This window comes from Arachis hypogaea, chromosome 5 (assembly GCF_003086295.3).
Source record: "Arachis hypogaea cultivar Tifrunner chromosome 5, arahy.Tifrunner.gnm2.J5K5, whole genome shotgun sequence".
NCBI lineage: Eukaryota > Viridiplantae > Streptophyta > Magnoliopsida > Fabales > Fabaceae > Arachis > Arachis hypogaea.
The window spans coordinates 113,663,828-113,675,926 of NC_092040.1; the positions used below are offsets into that span (position 1 = coordinate 113,663,828).

The 12,099-nt window shown below is 34.7% G+C and overlaps 1 protein-coding gene across 1 annotated transcript; it reads right to left on the bottom strand.

Moving 5' to 3' along the window:
* Positions 1-5,268: 5,268 nt before the first annotated feature.
* LOC112802918 (protein REVEILLE 6) lies at positions 5,269-9,337 on the bottom strand. The gene is made up of 8 exons (XM_025846342.3): positions 8,675-9,337; positions 7,679-7,736; positions 7,150-7,273; positions 6,875-7,042; positions 6,603-6,704; positions 6,163-6,272; positions 5,978-6,037; positions 5,269-5,732 (listed from the first exon to the last, which is right to left on the bottom strand). Exons 1-8 carry the CDS (start codon positions 8,902-8,904, stop codon positions 5,634-5,636), a joined length of 951 nt encoding a protein of 316 aa, XP_025702127.1. The 5' UTR covers positions 8,905-9,337; the 3' UTR covers positions 5,269-5,633.
* Positions 9,338-12,099: the final 2,762 nt, after the last annotated feature.

Sequence of the window (12,099 nt, forward strand, 5' to 3'; positions counted from 1 at the left end):
CGACTAGGTCGTTTATTTTTAGAACTTGTAGAGATGAGATTGTGGGCTTGAGATTTTGTACGATCCATTTGTTATTCGTGTGGATCGAGTTGTTAGATCGTATTTATGCCTCAAGGGGCATATTTAGTCAAGTTACTTTTGCGACTTGTTCTAAACACAACTTTTTCAACCCGTTTGGCCCGAGCTGTTTCGAGGTGTTTTCTTTCCAATTCGCATATGTAACTTCTTTCCATCAATTGGTTCCTCGTCGCTTCATCCAGGCGATTTCTATATGATCGGCCCGTGATTTTCGTGGTTTATCGAGCTTCAATTGGTGTGTGTTAATTGTAGAAAATCAATTTTCATAAGGAATTGTTTTATCTCCTTATGTTGGAGGTGTGTTGTGACCTGGGTAGTTTTTCACCCTCGAAGTTAGACACTTTGTAGTAGCCCTTTTCTAAGATTTCAGTAATCTTAGAAAAAACCTTTTTGATCTTTGTTTTGAAAAACCTTTTTCTTGGCTGATTGTCCCTTTCTTTAAGTTAAGTTTTCCTTAACAACTCGGGACAGCCTTTTGCCTTAGTGCTTTCAATAGGTTTCCTGATCTCTTTTTGATATTCCTTATACTCAATTTTTGATTTATTGAGCTCTTATGATTTAGGTTATTTTTGCGATGCGTTTTCTTTTTTCTCGGTTTTTCCGACTTGTAAGTCAGATAATTTCCGAGTTTATTACGATCGACTTTTATAACCTCTTTACACCGACTTGTACCTCGTCGTTTTATCCTGACGACCATCTAGGTCGGTTCATGGGATTTTCACGCTTTGTCGAGCTTAAGTCGGTGCGTTTCGTAGAAAGAAAGAAAAACGAGAAGGAATTTATAAGAGATAAAAGATCTTTATTTATTTGTGAAGGTACTTTTATTGCTACTAAGGGTTTTTCACTATCTATGATCCCTTAGTCTCTACTACGATGCCTCGTTAAAAACACTTCTTCAGAAAAAATCCTTTAATTTTTGGGAAAAAATCATGAAGTTGGAAAAAGAGTACATCAGGGAGTAGAGTTCGTTTTTAGTACCTTTTCATGTTACAAGCATGCCACGACCTTGGTAGCTCGGTGTTGTTTAAGTCAGTCACCTTGTAATAACCTTTTCCTAAGATCTCAGTAATCTTGTAGGGTCCTATCCTTTTTGTTGTCAGCTTTCATTCGCCCAAACTCAGTAGCCTGATATTTTTTCTTATCAAGATGAGGTCTTTTGCGGCGAATCTCGTAGCCATCCTTTGTCTCAAGAGCTCTTTCCTTATCTGAGTTTGCTCTCAGGTTTCTGGAAGGGGGTCACGTTCTTCTTTCGTGCTCTAGCATCACTGTAGAATGTTGTCTTTAGTTTTTAATAATTTTGGACTTAGCTTTCATGATAAGCCAGTGCCCCTACTCGAGGTCGAGCTTCATAAAGTCGGACTCGAGTATTCAGTCATGCCATTCTTGAATCTTACTATTTGTTGCTATGTGACTTTTACAAGTTATTTTGGACTCTCTTTTTGGGAGGTCGGATAACTTGTTTTATACTTGTTGTGTCAACTTAGTAAGGTTGGATACTTATCTCTTGGCTTGAGGAGGCATTCTTATAAATCGCCGTCCTTTCTCAATTTGTTTTAAACAAATTGTTGTGACGTCGGGTTTACATCCTCTTCGTGTTGATGTTTGATTATGATCACGTTGTCCTTAAGTTATTTGTGCAATTCGTTTTAGGCTTTGCCCCTTGCCAGTTTGATTTAGTACAAGTGGCTTAATGAGGTCGGACCACGATTTGCATTTATAACTTCTTGCGCCACTTTGGATCTCATCACTTCAAGTCAGAAAAAGTGTGCATTAAGGAGTAAGGTGCGCTTTCTAGCTGTAGTATCCCTTTTGTTGTAAACATGGCACAATCTAGGTAGATTGTTTTCGAGTAAGTTGAGTATGTTGTAGTAGTTCTTTTTCAAGTCTTAAGTGACTTTGTTAGATCTTTTCATTTTGGTGTTGGCTTTTCTTCGTCCCCTTTTGGCCCGATGTCATTTTGGATCAAGACGAGGTTGTCAGTTGAGAAATTTCTTCGTATGACCTTCTCATGGCCATTTATGCTTGGGATCTGGTTCTCGAAGTTGTACCTCAAGAAAGAAGTCGGACTTTTCTTTGTAAGCTCTTAAAGGAAGTCGGATTTTTATTTGTAGACTTGAATCCTCAGAGGAGGTCAAATTATCTTCATAAGCTTGGATCTTTAGAAGAGATCGGATTTTTCTTTCTAAGCTTGGAAAGAGGTCGGAATTTCTTTCTAAGCTTGGAGGTTTTCGACCTCATTGTAGACCCTGATCTTTAAAAGAAGTCGGAATCTCTTTCTGATATTCTTCGAGGTTTTTGACCTCATTGTAGAGTTGATCGTGAAAGAGGTCGGATTTTTTACAGACTCCAAAATGAGGTCGGATTTTTTCCTTGTCGGATCTAAAGAGGTCGGATTCTTCTGAGCAATGAGGTTTTAGACCTCATTGTAGAGTCTAACCTTTAAAAGAGGTCGGACTTTCTTCGTGGGATCTAAAAGAGGTCGGATTTTTTATTTTTTTTTGAGCTCCAGCTCATCCGACCTTGTTGTAAAGTCTGACCTTTAAAAGAGGTCGAACTTTTCTTCTTGAGCTCTCTAAAAGAGGTCGGATTTTCTTTGGTGAGCTCCCAACTCATCCGACCTTGTTGTAAAGTCTGGCCTTTAAAAAGAGGTCGGACTTTTCTTCATGAGCTCTCTAAAAGAGGTCGGATTTTCTTTGGTGAGCTCCCAACTCATCCGACTTTATTGTAAAGTCTGACCTTTAAAAGAGGTCGGACTTTTATTTGTGAGCTCTCTAAAAGAGGTCGGATTTTCTTTGTGAGCTCCCGGCTCATCTGACCTTTGAAAAAAAGTCTGACCATCATTTCCTCCAATGAAGACTGGGCCTTTGTCACTCCGACTTTCTTTTTTCTTTGGATCGGATTCCAGTTTTCTTCCTGGAAGACATCCATCTTTATTGGTGTGCAAACAACATCAAATTCTACCGCAGGAATATTTCTTTCCATATTCATTGGCAGTGATGTAATTTGTGAGCAACCAACGAAAGATGTACCATGTGAATTTTTCGTGTTATTCACTGCTCTGTTGTAATTGATATGTGAATCCAATGAAGAGAAAACTGGATTCATCACTTCATTGTCAGATTGGGTTGCATTCAAATGGATTGATGCTGCACTTTTTGGCATAAGTTGAAAAGAGAGGTTTCATTGTTTTTATCAACAACGTTTTCCCTTCTTTCTTCAATTACCGACTAATATGGGATATTTTATTTATTTATAAAACCTGTGAATCTGGAACATGCAACTGCTCCATTCCATGAGTGGGTATCATGGACTTTTCCGAGATTGTAAGTCGGCACAGATGTCATTGTCCATCCTATTTCACGAAGAGGTTGGGATTAGTGACGTTCCCTTTTTTCCCCTTCTTTTTTTTATACGTAACTTCTTTTGCCAATTAAATTTTCTGAATTGAAAATTCTTTTATTCAATTGGCTTTTGAGTTTGTCTTTTTTTTTTCACGTAACTTCTTTCGCCAATTGAATTTTCTGAATTGAAAATTCTTTTATTCAATTGGCTTGAGTTCGTCCCTTTTTTTTTTCACGTAACTTCTTTTGCCAGTTGAATTTTTTGAATTGAAAATTCTTTTATTCAATTGGCTTTTGAGTTCATCTTTTTTTCAAGTAACTTCTTTTGCCAATTGAATTTTCTGAATTGAAAATTCTTTTATTCAATTGGCTTTCGAGTTCATCTTGGTTTGCGTTCTACAATGGCCTTGGGACGGTGCTTTCTTCTCTTTTAATCCAATTTAACTGTAGAAGTAGAATCATCATCCCTATTTGATATCCTCTGCCCATTGGGAGAAGTTTTTACGGGATTTCTGGTATCCATAGAAACTGTATTCCAACTTCTTTTTAACATGCTTGCATCTTATTCATGTCGAGTGGTTGTCTGACTATGTTATTGATCATCCGCCATTATCAAGAGTTGAGCTCCAGGTCCCCGGCAACGGCGCCAATGTTCCGGGGCTTACCTAGAACCGGACGGTGGTTGGACTTGTTTGAGGCCCAAGCGCTGGAGGAGTGTGGTCTCCGACTTGGTTTACGTCTGGGAGCTGCCTCCGAGTTGTGTGTTCCAAGAGATGGGGGGTGGTACCTGCAAAGACACTCCGATGCCTAAGTCAGCATGGGGTTAAGCAGGTTTAGAATGTATTGGAACTTGGTTATACCTGAGGAGTGTCAGGGTATTTATAGTGGTGATCCAATAACCACCGTTGGAGTAGTGCCACCTTTTTAGGTGGATAACCGTCCCTTTATCTAGGGATTGTTGGGATATGGCTTCTAGAAGTGGTTAGAGAGATTTTAGGGGCAGTTACTTATTTGAATAAGTGTTATCTGCCAGCTATTTCTTGAGCCCGACTTCTTTGGAAAGAAGTCTGTGTTGAGTCCGACCTCTTTTGAAGAGGTCGGTGAATAACGAAGGCCAATCTTTGGATTGGGCCTTTTGGTGTATTTGGACCTGGGCCATACCGTTGGGTCAGGGTAGGAACATATATAATTACTATTTGTCTTATATAATAACAAGAAGCAGGATGGTTGAGTGGCAAAGGGAGGATGCTGATTCGAACCTTGGCTTTGACATTTTGGAAAATTTTTAAAACAGACCAGTTCAGTTAGACGGGTTTACATTAGTTCTCACGGATTTTGATCGATTTTCTCCGATTCATATCAGTTCACACCGGTTCTCTTCTTTAAATGGTCTAAAAAGTAAACGAAACCGGCTTAAGATATGATTTACCGGTTTTTTGGTCAAATCGACTGGTCCAATTTAATTTTTATAACTATGGTTTGATCCATATAACCGATCCCACCTAGTGGAACAAGACTTTATTGTTGTTGTTTTTTTATATTATCAAGTCTTGCTAACAAATGTTTTAAAAATACTAGTTAATGATATTATATTAAAAAATTTGTAGAAAATACACAGTAAATTATTAGAACACTCTTTAACTAAATACAAGTATTATAAATAAGAGGAAGAAGTGATTCGTCAGTGGATATGGTGCCAGACTGACAAAAATGGTTCAGTAGGATGAAACCCTTTTGAGATTCAAAGGGTCTTATGGTGTGCAAACTGCAAACATATCACTTATGTGGTTCTACAGTTTAGTGATGACAATCAAATGGATAAAGAAAGTAATCGAGGAAACAAAATACATCAAATTAAACCTTGCAAGTAGATATTTGATGTTTGGTTAATCATAATATAATACATACATACATCTTAAGTACTGTACAAGTGTACAGACCCTACACAAAACTAGGAAAACTATACACTCATTATTATTTCCCTTTTACAACATTGTAATGGTAATTGATATATACAAAGAACACCAGAATGAATGAAGGAAACTAAGGCTTTGCTTAGCCAAGATGCTGTGCAGATAGCAATTACAAATCACAGTAGGACATTATACTAGGCTGTGACTTGTGCCTTTCAGCTTGTTTCCTTTCCAAGGAATCTTGCATAATCATGCAAAATTGTGAACCTCCGATGAGGTGTTTTCCCTTTCCAACACCAATCTAGGTAGCAGCACTCTTCAACTGATCATCCTGAAGTATATCTGCATTGATGTAGTCATCTGTATCAAGTTCAACCTCGTATGTTGAAAGAACCTTCCTCTGCATGAATTACAACAACATGCGCAGTTGTAAGGAAGCTGACCAACAAACATGTTAAACTATTTTCAATTATTAATAACTATTTCTCAATTCAACTAATTTCATCTAGACTTTTCTTTTCTCCAACTATATCTCATTTCATTTGATGACATATATCCTCATTACAGGTCCAGTAAAGACATGTAATCATCATTTTATTTTTCAAAGATATGGCAAGCCAGAGATTCAGTAGCATGAATACTTACATGGTCCTCAAAATCTGGGCTAGTTAAATTGACAGAGAGATTTCTCATCAACAACAGGACCTAAATAGAGCCAAGGTCATAGAAAGAATAGATTTGTCAGAACTGTTAAATCATAAATTCATTTATACAGTTGCTGAGCAGAATAGGATAGATTAGACTGAGAGAAGTAGAGAACATAAACATACCGTCTCAACATCTATACGGTCCATGTTTTTCAGTTTGTGCAAATGATCAGTTGTATTTGGATCAAATACACTGCCAATGAAGCTGTATACTTGAGTGAAATCGGGAAGCACTGCATTAGAAGAGTGCGGAAATTCATTATAATGGCAGTTAATCTATGTAGAACGTAGACAGCATAAAATAAATGAGTAACGATACAACAAAAGACAAACTTCAATGAGAGAGAGAGAGAGAGAGAGAGAGAGAGAGAGAGAGAGAGAGAGAGAGAGAGAGAGAGAGAATTAATCAAGGAACAAGAGCACATAAATTTTCAAATAGGATCTTGCATGTTGAGCAAAGTGGAACTTACATATACGCTTAAACATAACATTATCTGCCTCCATCAATACAAACTATATTTTTAAAGCCTTGATAATTGTAAACGAAAACCAAAAAACATTACCTCTTAGTGGAAAGCTACTATTCCCCTGTCCATTGGATTCATCACCTGGCTGCACTCTGGGGGTACTCTCACTGCTACCGGAAGGGTCGTTCACTTTTGGTACTGCAAAACAAGTTTGATAGGGGAAAACAAAATATTGTTACTGTCTCTCTTTTTTTTCCCCCTGATAATGAGTAATTGAGTATCATAGTTTATAAACAAAATTTTCAGAAAATTTTGTCAAAGAATATATAAACAAAAATTTATATAAAAAAACCTGTAGTATTTAATACCATGCAGTAAATTAGTGGTTTGCAAGGTGGAGTTTGACCATGAAGGCACCACAGTGTTCATAATAGGAGTTTTAAGCATTGTGGAGGGGTCATGTTTCAGGACATATCCGGACTCAAGTAAAGCAGATGAAGATTGAAAAGATTCTGATAGCTGTGAGAGTAAAGGAGCTGCATTAAACAATTACAGATTATTAAATATAATATAGCATTAAATTATGAGTTTACAGCACAAACACAGCATACACACAAACAAACATATAGTGAATGATGATGACCATTTTTGGAAGCCTTTTGAGGATAAGGATGGGCAGCTTTTCTTTTCGGCCTGGGTGGAGGAAGATGCTCACTTGTCCCACTCTTCTGAACTTTTATGAAGTATTTCTGTGCATGACTACGAATCTACAAAGTCAACAGATATTACGTTTTGAATTAAATTATCCATATAACAATGAACAAGCCTCAACAACTCATAAACATCTACAGTACATGCATACAAATGTTTCCCACTGGTTAAGCTGTTGACACTCAACCAGCAAATGGCATGAAATACGTTCAAATATATTCCCCAGAAAAGATGTTTCTTACTAAGTTATATAAAAAAAAAAGTTTTCTTCCGCCAATGTATTGATGTTTCTGTAACCAACTAACCACATTCCAAGATATTATGAGAAGTTTCTTCCAATATACATTTTTCATGTAACGAGTTACTCATTTGAATGCAAAACCTAGACTCGAAACATGAAATATTTAAGACAAACATTTCTGAAGAAGACACGTTTTTGTTTTCCTTTAGTTTGGAATAACCTGTATAACTGTCTTTGATCCAACAAATGCTCCAATCTTTTTCCAGTCACGATCAAACCTGGATGCAGAAAGAAAAGATCAAAATATCAGGACGCTGCAAGACAATGACACCAAGCTTGAGAAAGCAAACGAAGAAACTCACTATGATTTAACTTGAAACACAATATTTTTCATGTAAGGCAAGCAATTAATGAAGCTTTCTACTTCTACCAATACATTGCAAGCAATATAAAATTTCAAATATCAAAATATATAACAATTGGAGAAGAATGTCCATATTTTTAAGGTTATGTGGTGTCACTAAACTTGCCACTGGAAAGAATTAGCTACTTCTCTTTAGTGCCTTGCTAATAGATGTTTCTACGAAAGTCCAATAACTGCTATGCAAAGAGACTATGCATCTGCTTAGCAATTTTTTGGCAACTTTGTAACTTAGTATACTCATTCCTTTGTTTCCCATCTCTTTTCTTAATGGGAAATTCTTATCCTACTCCTAGTAGTTTTTTTCTTACACTTCAAAACAGTAATACTTCCCTTAATACAACCACGTAAAATGAAAGGCATCATAGAATTGAACACCAAAAAGAAGTAACCAAGTCAACAACCCAAAATGCTTAAGTGTAGCTAGTGGAAAAGCTTAAGCACAGCTCAAAAGAACAGAGGCACAAATTTGATGAACCCAATATCTTAACTCAGCTCAAAAATCAAACTTCACCCTACTCCATTTGTTCATTTTCCAACATTTTCAGTTCACCCACTAATCAAACCAACCCTAAAATTTCCCCCAACCTAAAAACCCTAAAGTCTACACCTTAGCAAACAAAATATTCACATGAACTTTACACACCACACTAGAACTAACCAATGTCTCATACTCTCACCTAAAAACAGTCAAATTCATCGATTACATTTTTCCAGAATCAAAATCAAGAGAACAAAATAAAGCTAAAAATAGCAACAAAAAACAAAGGGGAAAAAAAAGGAAACTTTACTTACAGTTGAAGAGCTTCGAGGAACTTGTCGTGTTCGGGTTCAGTCCAATTCTCCCTGGACTTAGTGATAGTGTATGGCTTTCGGATTTTCTTTGCGGCGTCCTCCACGGAGTTAGGGGCGGATACAGCGGTGGCGGCGGCAGTGACGGAGGCGAAGGGGGCGAGGCCGGGAAGAGCGGCACCGGTGGGGTCCAAATAGAAGCCCTCCGGCGGGTTCGGGTTTTTGGATACCATCGAATTGGAATTGGAATTGGATTTCACGAATCACAATATTTTTGGGGAGAAATTCGCGGTTCTAAATTCTAATTTCTAATAGCTGCGGCGAATTACAACTTGTCTTATTAGGTTAAAGGTTGTGTGGCTTGTTTTTGAAAAATTAAAAATTAAAAAAACTAAATTGTGGATAAATCGATTTTTTATTTTTCCTGGTCATTTCAAATTTAAGACACAACATACAAGGATATTAAAAATAAAAAAAATGTATTACTATAAAACTTTTGTTATTATCAAATTTCAATTCAGAACACGGTTGTAAGTTGTAATATTTTATTGGATGACACTTTATCGTATATTTTACTAATAAGAATCTTCTATATAGACTATAAGTTGTTTAAGTACCAAGGGAACAAAATTTTGAGAAAAATATTACTACAAAATTAACTATGATGATGGGACATGGGAGAATTTAAGATTTTATAAAACTATTTTTTGAGTGTTGATTTTTCAACATAAAACTTTTTTTATGTATTAGTCCTTTGAAACTCATAATAATCAATTGGGTAAAATCCTATTTGTTTGTGTTATTAAGAATTTTCTTTATTTATTTTTTTGGGTCCATGGAGAGGTTATGGGCTTGTGGCTATGTGACTATGTGAGCAATGAGAGCATTGCTAAAAAAAAAAAGTATAGGTAGACAATGAAAATATTAAATAATGTGAATAATAGATATATTGGATATTCATTTAACTAGGTGTAAGGATAATTATTTTAATATTAAGATTTAGAAGGTTAATTTAAAAATGTAGTGTATTTTTATTCGATTAGTGGTTATTTATGTTATTCAAGATGATCATTGTTTACTTAACACTTTTCTTGTCAAAATTAGTTAACTTATCTTATTTGACTTTAATTTTATTCCTATATTTTTTCATATTTTTATGGTTGTATTTGCCTGAATAATTAGAAGCCTTAACTAATTTGAGTTTCATTGACTAACTATACAATAAAATTATCTCTTCGTATTTATGTTTCTCTTGTACAATATTTTTCCTTTTCTTAAGAGTTTTGGTATTGGTAGAATTTTAAGCTGAATAAGTGACTAACAAAGACTTTGATACCTGCAAATGTCTGCTAAATCGTAGCATTCACCTCACATTCATATTTAAGAGTAAATGACGAGTTAATTGAGTTGATCAAAGATTTAACCTTGATTAAATCACATTATTTTTCCAATTAATAAAGAAAACAATAATTGTTTTTAGCCACAAAATCTATATATATATACACGGTAGTCCCTTAATAATGAACTAACTTTCATATGTCAGATACTAGATTTGGAATGATGATGGTCCACTTGAATGGAGATTCCTTGTTGGTGATGTAGAAATCGAAAATGGAAGGGACAGTTACATTGCTTGGAAACAAGAGGGTGTTACCTAGTGGACCATGATGTGAGTGAGTGCAATGCAAGCAACAACTTGGATTTACTCAAATACAATGAAAATTTTAAAAAAGTGAGTGATTTAGGATTTGTCTCATTTGTTCCAACATATTGGTTATCAAGTTTGTTAAACTTAACATAATAACACCTAAAAAAATCAAGTTAGGTTGATCTAGTTGTTAGTTTATTAGTCTGCTTAAATAAGTGTTGGAGATTCAAATTTTATCTTACACATATAACAACTCATTAATCAACGATAAATTTTTAAATGAAATTCCGATTTGCGACCTATTGAATGTACTTTTATCTTCAAATAAGTGATATTTACTTGCAACAAGAGGAGCATGAAAACAAATTCCTATTTATTTTGTCTCCAATGTTAAAAATTAATTCGTTATAAATTTAAACCACGCTTAAAAATTTTGAATTAATTAATAAATTGCAGTATATATAAAATGAGATTTGAATTTGCAATATTTATTCAAGTAAACAAACGAGTTAAAGTAACAACTCAATTAACAAATAATTTTTTTAGTTTACCAAATATGAGTACAAACACAAACACTTCCCAAGAAAAGCTCAAAAAGGCTTTATTAAGCAGGCCATAATCCCTTCACTAGATGTTTGTACACTCTTCTTTTCTTTCTTTTTTTTGTCAGATAATTTTTATTTTGTACGTGTAGATATGTTTTGATTTTGGGGTCTAAACTCTGAAGTCGTAATCATCTCTAGAAATCTTAGGCCCCAAATAAAAAATTGAGCTTGAAACCATTCTATCCATGATGTGGGCTCTGTGTTTCCTTGACTTGCGCTAGTCTTTGTTTCAAACTTTCAACTTTCTTTTATTTTCATTTTTCAAGAACAACAAGGTCTTAATAAATAAAATAAAATAACATATTGTAATTAATAATTGTCATGAAACCACTCATTCTAAAAGTTTAATTAATTGTTATATTTCCCTCAAGTAGAAGGTAATATTAATGGTTATATCTCTAACATTCTCCCTCAAACAAGAGCCTCTCTTTTGGGTTTGCTTGATTTTCTATTCTTTTTCACTTTTTTTGGATTTTCTAAGGATCGAACTCTTGACCTTTCAAACATAGAGTTCTGATACTATGTCATGAAACTACTCATCCCAAAAACTTAAGCTGGTAAGAGAAGGTAACATTAATGATTATATCTCTAACAATAATGTTAATGAATCTATGATAGTATGATTGACTGATTAATGTGGACAAAAATAAATTAAATGGTACTTTCACTGCTCAACGAATTCAACAAATTTAGCTCCATAATAGAATGAGAACAAAAGGTAATTGTCAATTAATGGGACAAATGTACCTTCAAAACATATGCGATTTTAATTAATGCATTTCCATCCTGTGCTGTTTTGTAAATATAGTTGTAATTTTATTAGAAGAGTATTAAGGCCAATAAATTTTGTAATTTATAGTCATCAATTAATTATTATTAATATTTTTAATAATATAAAATTATATTTAATAATATAAAATTATTCATTTTTTTTATAATAAAATACCAGTCAAATTTTAATAAAAGTATTTGTCCCTAAATTTTTTTTTTTAATTATAATGTGTTGACAAAAGTAAACGTGTATGCTTGCTTAGTCATATTCTTTATAATTATAGTCCATGTCCGTATCCATGTATGCCTTTGGGCTTTGAATATGGACCGAGTCAGCTAGCTTTCAATGGATCAAAGATGCATGATGCATGCGATAAATCATGAATTGTTGTGGTAAAGCTTTC